Source organism: Alosa sapidissima, chromosome 5, assembly GCF_018492685.1.
Source record: "Alosa sapidissima isolate fAloSap1 chromosome 5, fAloSap1.pri, whole genome shotgun sequence".
Lineage (NCBI taxonomy): Eukaryota > Metazoa > Chordata > Actinopteri > Clupeiformes > Clupeidae > Alosa > Alosa sapidissima.
Window position 1 is genome coordinate 16,495,972 of NC_055961.1, and position 18,163 is coordinate 16,514,134.

At 47.4% G+C, this 18,163-nt stretch overlaps 1 protein-coding gene across 1 annotated transcript in view; it reads right to left on the bottom strand.

Annotated features, from left to right (window-relative positions):
- Positions 1 to 18,163, bottom strand: part of auts2a (activator of transcription and developmental regulator AUTS2 a) — a 281,065-nt gene that overhangs the window by 44,524 nt on the left and 218,378 nt on the right. The window contains exon 7 of the mRNA XM_042093561.1: positions 15,426 to 15,432. Coding sequence (XP_041949495.1) covers positions 15,426 to 15,432 — 7 coding nt within the window. The remainder of the gene's footprint in view (positions 1 to 15,425; positions 15,433 to 18,163) is intronic.

An 18,163-nucleotide genomic window follows, 5' to 3' on the forward strand; every position in this document is an offset into this window, starting at 1 on the left:
GACTCAAAGAGTCCCCCCCAACAAACAAACAAAAAACATCAAGTTGCATTTTGAGAGGCATCAACGGAGTAAGACATGATTCCATGTTGCAACGACGTGATGGTCGGTGGAAAAGAAAAGCAATGTTTGTGGTGTAGATTTTTCAGTAGTCTTGTAGTGCTTTTTCACTATCTTCACTGAAAGGCGCTAGGGTTAGGCATGGGTTAAAGGAACACGCCACCCGAAATCAGTAGTAATATATGTTCTTACCTTAACTTTCACGAGTTGAGTCATACCTCTCCCGCGTCGGTATGTGCACTCAAACGCTCTGGCGCGCGGGCGCGAATGTGTTAGCATGTTGCTATGCTAGCGGGCTCTGCCGTAGCCATAGAGGGAGTAAGATGGCATTAATCAAACACATCCACGTTTTCCCTACTTAAATACAGTTGCACAAGTAGTTGATTAAAAATGTTAGGTCACACAACATGAAACGTGATGATTTTCCAAGCGAATAAACAGGAGAACTACAATGTCTGGCGCAATAGCACTTGGGAGTACTTCGACCTAGGTAGTAATATTAATTAACACCTAATTGTAGATCCTATCCACCACAGAGTTTAGAATCCATGCTTGATCGACCCATCAGCCTCCCCTCCCCTCTGAGCGAGAGAGAGGCACACACAGATGCGCTGATGGGCTATTATTTCAACCATAACTGCATAGCAAAACTTAATCCATCCATCAGCAAAATTATTTGACCAATTTTCAAAACCGCACCCGCCCGCCATCCGCTGTGTTTTAATGTATATGGGATGCGGCGCTGCTGACGTGAGGCTAGAAAGCTCTTGCCTGTTCTTTCTAGAAAGACTGATCCAATGCAGCAAATATATTAAAAGGCTAAAGTCCTAGATTGGCTATGTTGTAGCCTATATCCCCAGAATATCAGCAGCAAACTCAGTCTATGTCTCGCAAAAAAACAGTCTCCAAATAAAACGCACATCGGCCTGTTGCCTAGCCTGTTCTGTGTGCCACAGTAGAGAGGCATCATGTTTGCATTTGTTTTTTTCCACTGCCTACTGTCTGGGATCAGTAATGGGGGCCAGTTCATGAAAAGTATCACAAATGAAGTGCCTGAGAAATGCGGCTTGAAATATGAGTTATCACATTAACAGCTGTAGATACAATGAAGTACAACAGCAGCAATATGGGTGTTCAAAAGTTGCATTTTGTACATGCACAATATCATTAGCCGGTTGTTGGTGGCTAATATGGCTAATGAAATCTGTGATAACAGATTAAGAGTAATGGAATCTGTGCTTTGCGCAGTAATGGCTAGTTCCAAGATTTCCAGTGAGTACAAACAGGATTCAAACACTGTTCAGTGGATTAAATGTGTAATCGGTCGCATATGTAGCTCTTCTGACTTACACTTGTTATATTTGACGTTCCCACCATAAATGAAATGACCGTGTTCCTGTGTTTCCTCTAGATTTTTTTTTAGCAGTGGGGGAAGGCCAGTCATAATCGCCTAATATTTATTACACCGGGGTCCAGGGGTGTCTCTCACGGGATTTTCTTTCTCTTCTGGTTGCTAATCACACTATTTTAATGTGTTTTGAGCATAGACTGTAAAAAATATGTTGCGATATTGTTGACAGCAACCCTGTTAAATATTCATAAACTCCAACGTAGTGCCAATTTAGGTTGAAACTAAACTAATATGGAACTTACGTTCAGCGTACAGACAAATGTAATGAATTGTATGTATGAATTGTGATGTAGCCTAACTTGTGCAATGGGCTGAGGTGCAGTGGCTGCAGGACTACAGAGCGAGCGAGAGATGCAAGAGTGGAGAACAGCTCATGCGCTTGCTAGAGATTAATTTTTTTTTAAAGGGCCAGTAGAAATGACCTCGCGGGCAGAACTTGGCCCGCTGGCCGCCAATTGAAGAGCCCTGGTCTAGCCAGTCATCCAAATGAAAGAGGGGGGGGGGGGGGGGGTCTATCCTCAGGTGTTTCTGCAGGGTGGAGGGGTGCAAGGTCAGGTCGGATCAGGTCGATCAGGTGGTGACTGCAGACGGCTATGCTCAGATGGAGCTCTGGGCTATATGTATGTGAGCTCCATTCAGGGGCTGTGGTGTGTGTGTGTGTGTGTGTGTGTGTGTCTGTCTGTGTGTGTGTGTGTGTGTGTGTGTGTGTGTGTGTGGAAGCGTGGAAGGGGGTCAGCCAGGGCCTCTGTTTGCCAGCTGCAGCTGATGCATTATTTAGCCAATCAAACCCTCATTACCATTAGCCACGCGCTAACACACAACCCAGCCCTCTCGGCCTCACCCAAGGCTGGCCGCGCCAGTGTGCTGCCAGGGGCTAACAGCCCGGCAGCCTAGTAGCCCCACCACACTCACACACTCTGCCCTCTGGTTTACTTATTCATCTCATGGCAGGAGGCAGGCCTGGTTCCATTATTAATAGTGCATGTCGGACTGTCCAAACACTCTTTTCATCGAGCTCATGCATGCGGGACTTGGGCTAGCCTAGTAATTGTGCAGGTGAAATGTAATTGTGTGAGTGCATTTGTCTGTGTATGTGTGTGTGTGTGTGTGTGTGTGTGTGTGTGTGTGTGTGTGTGTGTGTGTGTCCGTGTGTGTGTCCTCTTATTGTGCTATTACAACTACTGAAAATGGAGGTGAAGCCATTATGTTAGAGGTAGCACATAGAAAGAGCCCCATTACCCACCATTACTCTTACCAGCCAGTTGAGAAACACACATGCATGCACCCAACACACACACACACACACACACAAATACTTTCCTCATGTAACCGGTCATCTATAAAAAAAAAAAAGGTAAGGAAGTGACGAAGTCATGGCAAAGACTGCATTCCATACCCTATTTATATGGCTGCATATGCAAGCATGTACGGAATGTTCGAACACATGTAAGTATGTACAGTATGCTGACAAACACGTATGCGTCTATTATTCATACATACATTCACTCATCCATTTACTCCGATCCTCTATTGGGCAGCTGTTGTGTCAGGGTGGTCGTGTCTTTGATGAACTTCATTAAAATACATGCCTTGCTCTGATGCAGTGGCATATGGTAAAGAGCAAGAGCAGGAAAGGAATGATTTGCTGTTTGCTCTAGAAAACAAACAAGCCAACAGGTCCTGGCAGATGGCAGCGAGAAGCATGCTGGTGGGGAATAGAGAGAGAGAGAGAGAACAAGAGAGAAAGAGAATGAGAGAGAAATGAGAAGGGGAGAGAGAGAGAGAGAGAGAGAGAGAGAGAGAGAGAGAGAGAGAGAGAGAGAGGCTGCTTTGTGATGACGGGAGCTTTCACAGAGGATGAAGTGCAGTGCAGCGATTGCCCTCGGCCTGTAAACAAATAAAACATCCTCTTACTTTTCTTGTGCGCCAAGCCTTTTATCCCTGCCTGATCCTACCTCGCTCTTTCACTGAGAAAACATTGTTAGAAAAAAAAGAAAGCAGGAAAGAAAAAAAATGAAATGAAGGAAGGGGAGCAAGCCGCACACAGCATATGAAAACTGCTCAAGGCCTAAGACGCCTCAGTTAAGGGAGAGAGGGGAACGGAGTGGGGTGGGGGTGGTGGATGGGGGTTGGGAGGTAATCGGGTGCATGCGAGAGGAGCTCATTTCCCTCCTGCTCTTTTTCGCTCGGGTTCGTCTCTCTCTCGTCTGTAAAAACTTTGTGCCTCCCAGCTCGGCACTGTTTTTTTGCTGTTGTTTTGAAGCTTGAGCGGGAAATTAACGCTCTCATTAGTTAACATCTGACATATGGCAGCAATGAACGCATCTCCACGAGGAAAAAAACCACAGAGATTTGTCCTTGTCACTTTGGGGTGTACACCACTTATTGAATCAGGGATCTGTTTTGGGCACTTCACCATAATTGAACAACGCGGTGATTCATCTTGGAGTATTAAGGCGGACAAGGCCAATTCAGAATCTGCAACCACTGTTAATCGCCTCTGTTGGGACTTCGCTGAAACTATTATCGACTCAAGTGCCTCCACTTAAACCAGGCTAAACATGACAGTAAACGGAGACAAAGTTGGCGGGGAATGAACTTGTTTTCCTTCCTAATATCCAATCCGACTGGGGGGCGGGCTATTCCCTGCCCAAAACTCATTAATGAGTGACCTCTTTTCTAAACCACTCAGTACCTCTCTCAGCTCAGGTAGGCTTAGACTGGATTCATATGCATTATAGGTCATCTCCAGGGCCATCTTCAGACATACAGTATGAATGAGCAGTGTGTGTGTGTGTGTGTGTGTGATTGTGTGTGTGTGTGTGTGTGTGGATTCATATGCATTATAGGTCATCTCCAGGGAATCTTCAGGGCCATCTTCAGACATACAGTATGAATGAGCAGTGTGTGTGTGTGTGTGTGTGTGATTGTGTGTGTGTGTGTGTGTGTGTGTGTGTGGATTCATATGCATTATAGGTCATCTCCAGGGAATCTTCAGGGCCATCTTCAGACATACAGTATGAATGAGCAGTGTGTGTGTGTGTGTGTGTGTGTGTGTGATTGTGTGTGTGTGTGTGTGTGTGTGGATTCATATGCATTATAGGTCATCTCCAGGGAATCTTCAGGGCAATCTTCAGGCATACAGTATGAATGAGCAGTGTGTGTGTGTGTGTGTGTGTGTGTGTGTGTGTGTGTGTGTGTGTGTGTGATTGTGTGTGTGTGTGTGGATTCATATGCATCATAGGTCATCTCCAGGATGGATCTGGGCAGAGTAGAGCAGTGCATGAGATGAAAGTGCTTACTCTGTGGATCACCACCTCCTGTGAGAAACAGACCAGCCCAGAGCTGGCCAGAGGAGGTCCAGGAGGAACCCCAGCTAGGCGGATGGAGTCCTCAGGGCCATGTGTGGGGGGCGCACACAGGCTCAGGTCTGGGGGGAGGGGAACTAATGGTGTAACAGTGTTGGAGACCGGAGCACTGCATTTTTAATGGAGAGAGAGAGAGAGAAACAGGCCAGTGGAGGAGGTGCCATGGGATCTTTGGTGCCATCTTCAGATATACAGTATGAAAGCCCAGAGTGAGCAGTGTGTATGTGTGTGTGTGTGTGTGTTTGTGTGTGTGTGTGTGTGTGTGTGTGTGTGTGTGTGTGTGTGTGTGTGTGTGTGTGTGTGTGTGTGTGTGCGTGCGTGTGTGAGAGAGCAAGAGCTCAGCAGGTGGGGTTTATGAAATGAACCAATGAAGCAAGAACAAGACAACATGATGTAGTGTTGACAGCTAAAACCATCCCTGCTATTAATAACCGAGGGTAACATGGAGAGACAGACACAAGTGCACACACACACACACACACACACACACAGGAAAGAGAAAGGTGAGGGTTGTAAGTGAGGAAAGAGAATTAGGTATAAAAGTCCCGGGCTAAATAGTGACATGCTGTAGAGAGCAACCCTCTGCCATGCAGCATTCGCTGAGCGCCAAGACAGCCCATTCACTTCACAGCCAGTTACTCAGTTACGTTAACGCGCCTTTAAAAGACTGATAAAAAATGTATAAAGTAACACACTAATGAATATCAGAGCGAGAGAGAGCTAGTCGGAGAGAGCGCGAGTGAGAGTGAGAGAGAGAATGAAGGTGAAAGATAAGGACGAGCTGGCAGGCATGAAATAAGCCTGTTTGAAGATGAATAACTCCTCAGAAGAAGGGTAGTAAGCTGAAGTGATTTACTATTCTGTTTCAGCTCGGCGGATGATGCATGTCGGCGCATTGGCACTGTCACGTGTCAAATGTCAAACACGCCTCCGAACCCAGGGCTTCCTCCACCGTCGCCGCGTGACGACGCACAGTTACTCCCCCCAAACACACACACACACACCATGCCGCCGTTGTAATGCTGTAAAGACGGAGCTCTTCAAACAAAGCCTCATTTGAGCGCCCGAAAATAACAGCTGCCATCAAATGAATCCAACTGTCAAATAAGCGGGCTGAAGCCATTGATTTCTGTCAGAGCAACACAAATTACATGACATTTCAAAAGCAGCTACCAGAGTTTTATTTTCATTGTTGTGAAGCATAATAGAATTCCACCCCGACTTTTACAACAATGTAGAAAAAAAAGAGAACGCCTCGAGAAAGCCTCTCTCTCTCCTCTATCACCTTGCTACACTTCAGCTCCGGTCTGCTTATTAGTTCCTATTTCGCTCGTGTCTGGAACGTCGATAGCGGTAATTTCATCGTTTGCGCTTAAGATTGACTATCATCACCTCACTCTACGCAGCAATTAACATACATGGCTTGCTAATGTTAATGATTAAGATAGTCACGGGCGCTGATTAAAATATTTCCCCCTGATTAGAGGATGGTAAACAGCTTCCTGAAGGCCACGTCTGATGATGAACGCGTCACTGCAATCAAGACAAGACTGAAGAACGATAATAAAGCAAAGAGAAGAGAGAGAGAGAGAGAGAGAGAGAGAGAGAGAGATAGAGAGAGAGAGAGAGAGAGATAGAGAGATAGAAGGAGGGAATGATTGTTGAGAGAAAAACAGGGGGGAAAACGTGAAAAACTGAAGCATCTGCATTTGCAATCAGGGGGCCTCTCTCTCTAAATCTTCATCTTTGCTTCTCTCTCTCTCTTCTCTCTCTCTCTCTCTCTCTCTCTCTTCTCTCTCTCTCTCTCTCCCTCCGCCTTCTTTTTTTCCTCCCGAAAGAAAAGAACTCTGACTACTTAATTGGAGGAATCAAATTTAGTCAAGCACCCCGTCGGCTCGGGCCTACATCATTAAAGTTGCCAGCGAACAAACATCAAACACCCGGTTGCATTAATGAAGCCCATGTATTAATTTCCCATTTATGAGCAGCTAAGCAACTCACTGCTCCCCCAGCTCCGTCTACCCCCCCCCCCCCCCCCACCCTAGACACACACACACACACACGCACCCTCTCCCTCTCCACCTCCCTCTCTCTCTCTCTCCATCTGACAGCACTATTAATGATCTTTAATGCCCCACAGGCAGTAATAGGCCCCGGAGGGAGCTGTGAAATACTGCGATTTGTATTGAGGATTTAGACATAACGGGAGGAGAAAGAGAGGGAACATTTCCCTGGCCCACTCCAGGGACCATGCGCTTGATCAGGCCTGGGCCTCTCTCTCTCTCTGTTCTCTCTCTCTCTGTTTTCTCTCTCTTCTCTTCTCTTCTCTCTCTCTCTCTCTGTCTCGTGACTAACAACTGACAGCTTGGGGAGAGGGAGAGAGGCTAGATTGAGGTGGTGGTGGTGGTGGTGGTGGTGGTGGGGGGGGGGGGGTCAGCAGGAGGGAGTTTGCATTTATTTATTTTTTAACGAAAAGAAAAATGAACAGAGCTGGACAGCTGGGCACACATTTCTGTCAAACGTGGTGGCAGGTGCATGGGGCTGTCATACACGTTTGACATTCAAAGCATCGACCTCAGTGTTTTAGACCGACTGGCTGAACAACCACTTTGAGATAAATGAAGTCACAACTAAAGGTGAGTGAAAATGTACTAAGGAATACATGCATACAAATATAAATCACAACAATAGACCATCAGTACAGCTCCAGAGCCACGTCACATAGTGGCTGTCGCTGACCTTGGCTTGAATAAAACAATGCTGGTATGTATCCTGGCAGGTATGCTTAACCTCTCGTGGACTTACAAGCAAATATTATGCTACGAAGGGAACTATTAGTCATTCAATATCACACAACTCTGTCCAGCATAGACGCAGAGCTCCTCTCTCTCTCTCTCTCTTGGAGATATCGCACGCCCAACAAAAACACATCCTCTCTTTCACTCGTGAGTCAAGGGCATTACTAATGCTCTCCCGCACAGAGAGAGACAAAACAGACACCGCGGCGCATGCCAAGACACAGCGTGCACTCCGCTGATACTGTCTGAAGCTTTCGCCGTCTCTCTCTCTCTCTCTCTCTCTTTCTGGCACTCTGTCTTTCTGTCTCGGTTTCTATGCGAGCGCTTCTTTCCCACATAAACAAAGGTGGAGATTAACCCAGATCAGTGGAGATAAATAAGCGCCCGGCGATATTAACCCACAAATTATCTATGCGCCCGCTTGTCAGGCCTGCGGTCTTGCTTTCTTTCTTTCTTTCTTTCGTTCTTTTTGTGTTTTTTTTTGTGCAGGAGGCGCGTTCGCTCCCCTTCTTGGCGGTGTGTTTGTTTGCCTGCTCGTTCCCTAAGCTCATTTAGGGCTCACACAGGCTCTCCAGAGAGACACACACACATCTGATCTCATCTCACGCATGGGCTTATTAGAGGGACGGCGAGGATGCCTGCTTTTCCGCTGCCAAACATATTCCCTTTCTCATATTCTACTCCTCATACACACACAATTCTATCTCTCTCTCTCTTTCTCTGTCTGGTTGTCTGGCGATGGCTGCTATTTTCGTGCGAAAAAATGGCACATTAGCTGATTTAGTCAAAGCCAGTTTTTATAATGTCTCTTAGAAGAGGTAATATTGCAGAATTTCAGATGTCTTCCTGTAGACTGTAATATTACCTGGTTCACCCACACCCTATCACATGTGGGTACACACACACACACACACACACACACACACACACACACACACACACACTTGAACCCGATGTTAATTCAAAGTGGTTGTTTAGCTATCAGTGTAAAGGCAGTGTAGTGTTTGCTGAGCTAGCCAGCCAAAGTCATTGTCAAGCAGGGTTAAGGCGGGGATGGCATTAAGCAAAAAAAAAAAAAAACAGCCAGAGCTGACATGGATAATATGGCGGCCATTTCTGCCAGACAGCCTCACCTTGCCTCCGCCTTCTCTATCTCTCTCTCTCTTTCTCTCTCCCTGTTTTTCTCTCTCTGTCCATCCCTCTCTTTTTCTCCTCATCGTTGGCGGCACTGGGCGGCAGGGTTAAGCCGACAGCGATGCGACGATAGCGGCAGCTGCAGCTGGGAAGTGCAGATAGCACGTTTTGTCAGATAGTGTCAGGAGGCTGCCTGCCTGCCTGCCTGCATAATGAAGAGAGCGAGAGAGAGAGAGAGAGAGAGAGAGAGAGAGAGAGAGAGAGAGAGAGAGAGAGAGAGACGAGGGGTGCGGTGCGGAGGGGTGATGGAGGGATGGAAGGAGAGGAGAGGAGAGAGGGAGCTTTTTCATTTGCCGTCGCCACGGCAGCCAATCCCGCCATCAGCATCCCTGACACAGCTTGGAGACAGGGACGCATCATTTAGCACAGGCATGAGCGCGGGTCACAGCGGCCGAGGGAGGGAGTTTTGTAGACGAGTGAGCACGTCTATGTGTGTGTGTGTGTCTGTGTGTGTGTCTGTGTGATTGTCTCAGTGACCATCTTAGGATTATGCAGTGACTCCATTTTAGTATCCATCCTATATTACTACTCACTCAGTCTCTCTTTCTCAGACACACACACACACACACACCCACACACACGTGTCAAATTATATATGGGGCATATACAAACACATATACAGGTGCACACACAGACACATACACATGTAAAAACAAAAAAAAAAAAACATTATTTCAAACTATGGTATAATTAAACATCTCTAAGCACATACAAAGCCACTAAACGAGTTAACCTTACACACCGGGCGAAAGCAGGCGTTTTCACACCCACACCGCCCCACTCCACAGAAGCCAATCTCGTGCCATTCCGGACTGCTGACTCCTATATTCCCTAAGAGCACTGGCATTTGTCATCATTCCACTTCCCTTGATCAATGCCTTTTTTATCATGATATGTTTCGAAAGTGACTTATGGACCCCCCCCTCCCCCCCTCCCCTTACCTCCACCTCCACCACAACCACAACCTCCTCCAACCCGACACCTAACCATTTCATTATGGCAGGATTAGGATTGATGGCGGGCCGCTCCGGGCGATTAATCTCGCTCGGAGAGGGGCCTCCGAAAGGCGGCTGTCATCTTGCTCCGGGGCTGGGCCGAGCAGGACAGCAGGGGCAGGGAGTCGGGAACTGCCCGCCACCCTCCCACTGTCCAGCGCTCAGGAGCCGTGCGGAGGGGCTGCTGCTGTTGCTAGTGGTGGTGGGTGGGGTGGGTGCTGGTGGATGGAGATCCATGGCTCCTGTGGGAATATCATGATCAAAAGAGTGCTCTTCTTCTCCTCTCCCACTGTGACTACCATCCCTCCCTCCCTCCCTCCCTCCCTCTCCCTCCTCTCTCTCTCTCTCTCTCTCCTTCCCTCCCACTGGCACTTCTCTTTTTCATCCGCCTGCCGCCGTCGCCGCGGTGATTTACAGCTGTGGCTCGCGCCGCTCCGAGGCGAATTGATTTGCCGGCGACGGCACCTCTGCGGGGCCGGGGCCCGCGTGCTGTGGGGGCCATAACGATCAGGCCGCGCATCATTAGTCTGGACCACTGTTTTCCACCGCCGCGCCTCCTGGAGACCATATATCTTACGCACCGCTCCACCCCAACCCCAACCCCAACCCCCGCGGCCTGGTCTAAAGCGCCTTAGCCCACTCCTCCTCCTCCTCCTCCTCCTCCTCCTCCTCCTTCTCCTCCTTCTCCTCCTCCCGTCTCTTACTGCATCCCTCTTTACCACTTTCCTTCCCTCTCCCACTCTTTGCTCTCTCCATCGTACACCAGGCCTCATCGTCCCCATCCATCTTCAGACTATTACATGCTGCATTTATTTGAAGAAGAGGGGGAGAGAGAGAGAGAGAGAGAGAGAGAGAGAGAGAGAGAGAGAGAGAGAGAGAGAGAGGAGAGAGAGAGAGAGAGAGAGTGAGAGAGAGAGAGAGAGAGAAAAGAGGGGGCAGCTGTGAGAGTAACATTCTAGAACTCCTACCCTGGTGTCCTGATTCCCACTCCCCCCGGCCTGCCTTAAAACGCCTCTATTTGGCATTAGAGAAGTGCAAGAAACAGGAGACAAATGAATAAAGGAGAAAAAGAAGGAAAGAGGGGGAAAAAAGAAGAAAAGAAGAAAAGAATGATTATACTCGGCAGAAATTCGGGGGTCTTAACTGCGATAAGTGGAGCCAGAGAGCGGGCGCCTCGGCGTGATGGAGCCGCGGGCGGCGGCGTTATCAGGGAGAGACCGGGGCGAGTGCGAGGCTTTTCACAGAGAGGCCGCGACGCCCCCATTATCCCCTGTGCGGCAACAATGTCCTCTGATTTGTGGAGCGCGCTCTTTTGACAGCGCACTGAATTGGCCAGCTGATTGGACTTCCTGACGCATTAGAGGACAGAAATGGCGTGCTCTCTTTCTCCATCTCTCTCTCTCTATCTCTTTCTCTCGTGTTCTCACCCTCTCAGCCTCTCCGCACTGTGATTTATCAAGGAACAATGCCATAACTCAAGCCCTGACCACTCTTTGCTAATGATGGCTTTAGCTTAAAGGGATTGGGGCTTAAAAGGCAGTAATTGCCACTCTGATGATGTGTCACGCACACTCTGGTAAAATAAGAATGGCTCTAATGACTCTTCAATGGGTGAATTACAACCAGCAGTCTGGATGGTAATCAATATTATACTTTCTAAAAGCTTAAGTCATCATCATTTAATTCTTTCAAATGCAGTTCAAATAAATCTCTTATAAATCCCAGCTGTGGCCTGATCCTCTGAATCTTACTAATTTAACAAACATCATGACATCAACAAATGTCATCAAACATCTGTATAAGTCTATGATACTGTAGGTATTTACATTTTATCATGCAGATGTTATATGTAATTACATACAGGTGTATTTAAACATACTGCATACTAATAAATAGCCTATACTGAAACAAATTAAGAGAATAACAAAGCCTTCATATTGTTCCATTCTATCAGGCATTCAACACTTGTATCGGACTTGTTTAGCAGTGGAAGGTTCCAGAAGCGCACTTGGCGTGAGTCAGGCCTTGGCAGCCATGTCTGGCAGCCGTGATTTACAACAGCGCTTTAGTGAATCTAATAAGGGGAGCGAACGCTTCCCCATGCACTGGCACAACCCACGCCTACACTCTAATTATTCACATATTTTGGCAGAAGGCTCTCTCACCCTCTCCCTCAGAAGACCAGGAGACAGAGATACAGACAGAGAGAGAGAGAGAGAGAGAGAGAGAGAGAGAGAGAGATGGAGGGAGGGAGAGAGAGATGGAGGGAGAGAGACAGAGAAAGAGAAAGAAAGAAGATGGAAAACATACTAGGCATAACATACTCTTAATCACTGAATCCAATTTCAAATAAATAAGAAGAGAATTGAAAAGAATGTTTTGTTTCTATTACCATCCTCTCTCTCTCTCTCTATCTCTCTCTCTCTCTCGCTCTGTGTGTGTGTGTGTGCTAATGAAGTGAGAGTGGTAGGGGCATCTGTGATGGAGCCGGGCTCCACGGGGCCAGGAGTGTCTCTGTGACAGTCTGAGGCTGGCAGCCGATGGAGGTACCCTATCAACCCAATAAAAGACATGGTGGCAGCCTGCACATTACCATGAAACCCAAACTAAATACAAGCACACAATTAAAACACACACACACACACACACACGTTTTCGGGTGATGGATCAGTCCAGTCTCTTCACACTTTAATTAAGTGCTGTTGCCCCCCCCCCCCCCCCCCCCCAATGACCCTTCAAGCTTGTACAGGGCAGAATGCGGAGTTCTGCAGCTGCTTGCCAATCTCCTCCGATGCCTCTCTAAATCACAACATTTTCTGGGGTGGCCTCTGCCAACTTTTTCCTCGCTGTTGCCAGGCCAGAGAAGCAATTCCAATCCACCAACCCACACACACACACACACACACACACACACACACACACACACACACACACACACACACACACACACATGTACACTCACACACACACACACACACACACACGCACACTCTCTTTTTCTGCGCCTTCCCGTCTCTCTTTCTCTTCCCTCTGTCTTTTTTGACACCACAGCACTCACGACAACAAATAACGCTGTCAGCTAACGAAACGGGGGGAAAAAGAAAAGAAAAAACATTGTTCATTTTGAAAAGGGAGGGAGAGAGAGGGAGAGAGAGAGGGAGAGAGAGAGAGAGAGAGAGAGAGAGGGAGGAAGAGAACTTCACGAAATAAGGTATGAAAGAAATCAAGATCACAGCTTGCCTAAGGGATGCCTGCCACAAGACAGGCTGTATCTGACACGACGCGCCTGCAGTCTGTGAGCGAAATCTTTGTGATGTCACTTCTCCCCCTCGACAGCTTTGACATGCATACGTGTGCAGGATGCTCAAGCAGGGGCTGAAGAGATATTGAGGAGTGGGTGTGTGTGTGTGTGTGTGTGTGGGGGGGGGGTGTGTGTACAGGGTGGGGGTGGGGTTCCAAAAGAGGGGGTAAATGATAGATAGATAGATAGATAGATAGATAGATAGATAGATACAGTAGATAGATAGATAGATAGATAGATAGATAGAGATGTAAAAGGCAAAATAAGTGACAGGGAGAGAGAGAGAGAGAGAGAGATAGAGAGAGAGAAAGAGAGAGAGAGAAGGAACGCATGGGCGCTGCCGCTCCTCTGTTTTCTTTAATGTCTGTTCTTTTATCAGCGCTTCAACCTGTCAGCGGGAATCAGACTAGCGGTGCGGCGCAGCACAGATGATAAGAGCGGACTGTCAACGCCACCGCAGCCGCCGTAGACATATGCTACCACTCCCTCCCTCTCTCCGCCTCCTAGCACACTTCCCCAGAGACCCAGACAACCAGGGAGAGATGGAGGGAGGGAGAGATAGATGGAGGGAGAGATAGATGGAGGGAGAGATGGAGGGAGGGAGAGATAGATGGAGGGAGGGAGGAGAGAGATGGCGATTAAGTGAGAAGAACACAAGGAGATGGGGGGATAGATAGCACGTGCGAGATACTCGGTGATTGAGAGAAGAGGAAATCATGGCCTTCTCATCTGGTCATGGAAAGTGGTAGAAGCCGACCTCACACTGAGGCAGACAAAGCCCCGTCCAGGCCCAGAACACACAGCACCGGTCAGCACGGCTTGCTAAAACCAGGACAAAGCAACAACAGATGCAGCAAAGGTGTGTTCTGGCTGGCTAATACTGAATTGTCTTTGCCACCAACAATGTCACCTGTAGCTTACCCACACAGGACACACACACACACACACACACACACACACACACAGACAAGCGTGCACACACACAAACACACACACTCTTGCTCTACCTTGCGACAGCTGCCCTGTGAAAAGCGGAGATAATAGGGGATGAATAATGAAATCTATGCCCAGCCCGAGTGTCCGGTGTTGGGTTACTCTCTTCCCGCTCCTGGGCTGGTCTGGGGCCGCTGGCGGGCTGAACCCAATGCTTAGCGCTTAGCGCTAACAAAGCTGCAGGGTGGGGCAGGGGTGGAAGGATGAGGAGTAGGGGCCAAGTCTGTTCCCTGTGGGCCATCTCCTCTAAGGCCTGCACTATAAATTGTGTGTGTGTGTGTGTGTGTGTGTGTGTGTGTTGGAAGGGGGAGCTTCTGGGGGATCATGTTCGTAGACAGGCACACCCCCAGTGACTGTAAGTCATTTTGACCAAGCCCACACTCTCTCTTCTCTCTCTACTGCACACATACACTCACGTATGCACGCACACACACACACACACACACACACACACACACACACACACACACACACACACACACACACACAGTTTGTCTGCTTAGCGCAGTGGGGCAGAGATGACACAACACAAACACACAACAGCACCAGCAGTGTTTGTCAACATCATTAGCTCACGCTAATGAGCAAACTCAACAAAGGCGTTTATCCACAGTCTCAAATCTTTACACAACACCTATGAAAAAAAAAAAAAATCATATGAACCAACAAACAAAGAACCCTGCATTTCAAAAGACGCTAATTGACTGTAAGGCCCGTTTCAAACCGGGTGTGTGGCGTGAGCGTGTCAGCTGCGTGGCGTGTCCGTTTTTATTTCGGCTCCCGTGTTAACAGGTTAGAGCTTGCGCGCCGCCTGCGTGACACACACGTCTAGCCAAGCCGGAAACGCACGCATGTTAGGAATAGGACTCGCGCCTATTTTTCACGCCACACTCAAGCGCGTTGGAAGCGTTTCCATTCAAAACAGTGAAAAAAAAAAAAATGACGCGATAAAAAGAGACGTTTTAATTGGCAGAGAGGCCGCCGCAGCGGTAAGCGAAGACACAGAAAACGCCACGCGGCCGCCTACGCAACTGACAGGCAACAGACAGGCGACGTTCACGCCACGTTCCCGGTGTGAAACGGGCCTAACTGACCTCACACCGCTATGCAACTAGGCCATACATTTCTTTGAAAGAACTGAGCAAAAGTGCTTTTTTAAAAAAGTGAGGGTGTCAAAAATGAGAAGAAAGCAGAAGGTCAATGAAGCCACACAATCTAATGTGTGAGATCACTTCCTGTGAGACGTCTCCTGTGTGCGGGAGTGAGCATGCCCAAATGACACATCAAGTGAGCCGTGCTGCTTACTACCACTTCCCTCATTTGTAAAAACCTGCGATTTGCACCCTTTCTTCCTGACAGGCCGACGCCGCTTTTTTTATAAGGTGGCAATGTGCTGCTAAGTCGCACGTCTGGAGCGATAATTGAATTCCATGTTTGGCAAGTTGGAAGAAGCTGCTGAGGAGAGACAGCTGTGTTTCTGTGTTGTGAGAGAGAGAGGCAAAGTTTATGTGTGTGTGTGTGTATGTGTGTGTGTGATGTGTGTGTGAGAGAGAGAGGCTCTATAGCAAGGAAATGTTGTTACATACTGTATATATATCCACCTCTGCCTCCCCCCCCCCCCCAACCAACCAACCACCCCCACCCTCCCTCTACTGGCCTTGAGCACGCCTCATCTCTACCCTCCATCAACCCTGGGCTTCTGCTGCTGCTGTGGTGAGCTGCACTGAGCGCGCTCAGTCGTTTCCCTCTCTCCCCAATTACAAATGAGTCCATTAGTGTGTGTGTGCGGCGGGGCCGCAACCGCCTCCCCATAATGGCTTGTGAGATTTCCATCATAATCGTAATGGCTCCCGTGGCTGCCATGAATGCAGATGGACGGCCGCTCTTAGGTAATGAGCTATCTCACCACCAAAGGGCACGTCTTCCGCTTTGTTATTTAGACCGCTGTGTGGGTGTATATGTGTGTGTATGCGTATGTGTGTATGCGTATGTGTGTGTGTATATGTTTGTGTGTATGTGTATGCGTGTATGTGTGTGTGTGTGTTTCAGCATGCCGTTGTGTGTAAGCTTCTTATTTAGTATTGGTAGTATTTTGACACTGCGTTTGTGTTTTGTACATATGTTTGTATGTATATGTGAAAAGGAGACCTCTCCTTTTCCCCTAACTATGTTTTACCCTGTTAAAAGTCTAGAATCAAACATACACTCACCTACACTAAGTTTCAGTTTTATTGCTGTGTATGTGTTTATGTCTTGTGTATGTATGTCTTAGTAATGGAAAAGATTTTAACAGTAGATGGATATTGGTACAGACCATCACCCTCTCAAATGGTTTAACCAAGGTCTTAATTGGGTAATTGGCTGGCCTATTTAACTCGTTGAGTGCCAAAAACATAATATTAGTTTTTTCCTTCCCATGCGTTGAGTGCCAAAAAACGTAATATTACATTTTTTGCTTTTTTTTTTTAAATTACGAAACTAGACACTCTAACACACCTTATATGTGATTTTGGGAACTCTGTGATGAATTGAAATGAAATATATGACGATCGAAAAGTCATGAAAACGCACAATCTGGACATTTTATCTGGACATTTTATCATAACTCGGTTGCCGCTTTGGGTCGAATCAATGACGCATGCACGTCAGCTCAAAACCAGGCCATTTTTCGTGGGTCTATCACTAGGTGGCAGTCTCGCCAGGTCTCGCTAGGTCACTTCCCGGAAACTTTACAGGCAACACTTCATATTTCGTGAAAGACGTTATATCTCCATTTCTAGAATTTATTTTCACAGTATGTATGTGTGCATATTCCTCTACATTGTATACAGGAATGTGCTTTGGTGCTGATGGTGTGCATGACAACACAGACTGCTGTTTTGAAACATGGCGGGAGAGACAAAAGTAGAAATCAACAATACAAAACAAGCTCTAACACTGCACGTTGCACTGCATGGCAAGGCCTCATTCCTCAATCTTCAAAAAACAAACTACCACATTGCTCCTGACAGACAATGACACACGCTACATCCGCTCCACTCCTCACCGTCATTCCTCCTCGTGCTGTCCTCTCCCTGAGATTTCAGAGGTACTGCTGGGCTGACGTCGGGAAGCACTGACGGCCTGCCAGTCTGCATAAACATCACGCATCCTTCTTACCATCGTCATCCAAAACATAGACATGCATTTGCATTATTCGCCAATTATGTGCTTGTTTTTCCTACACCAAGTGTCTGAGAGTGTCCCACTGGCTACATAGCCACAGGGCAACTAGGGACCACGTCCACAGCAAACTGACAGCCCTGTGACACTGTGGACCAATGCTTAATTGACCACACACACACAAACAAAAAAACGTATTGTGGTTTGTTTGGTAGCCTACCAACAAGGTTCCTGTTGTTCATGTTGTTTTACGAGGAGACTTAAATGTGAACAAACAACACGACTTAATTAAAAACTATTAGTGGGAATGGCAGGCAGGCTGCACGTGGCTGGATGTGTCGCTCTGCTATGAAAAGAAACAAAAAAAGAATGAAAAAAGTAGCATAAAAGGAAGAGAAAAACAAACCTGTGTGGTAATTATCTACACATACAGTTTTGCTTTTCGTCGCTAGCGCTACACATTTCAAAAGCCATCTCCATCAGCATGTGGAAATTGCCTTGAACTTCAAACGTGTGTTGTCACACGTCTCAGTTGGAGCCTTAACGCTGCTGAGGTAATGTTTATTCATCATTTCCTACCCCCCTCTTCTTTTTGCTTCCGCGTCGGTAATTGAGACGTTGGCTTGCTGAAAACACAGACGACACTCTGAGGTTCACGTCTTGAAAGAAAGGCTTTTAAAACTCTCTCTCGTTTTTTAAAAAGCTAGTCCTTGAAGGTCCGCTTGGCATGCGGTGCACGCTGAATAATTCACTGAGAATTGATCTATGCCTGCTGCCCAGTCTTTAGATAGTGCGACTGACCCCCCACTCCACCCTCAGGTCAAAAGCCAACAAAATCCACCGAATCAAATTAAAAGCAACAAATCCTTCACAAATCCATAATT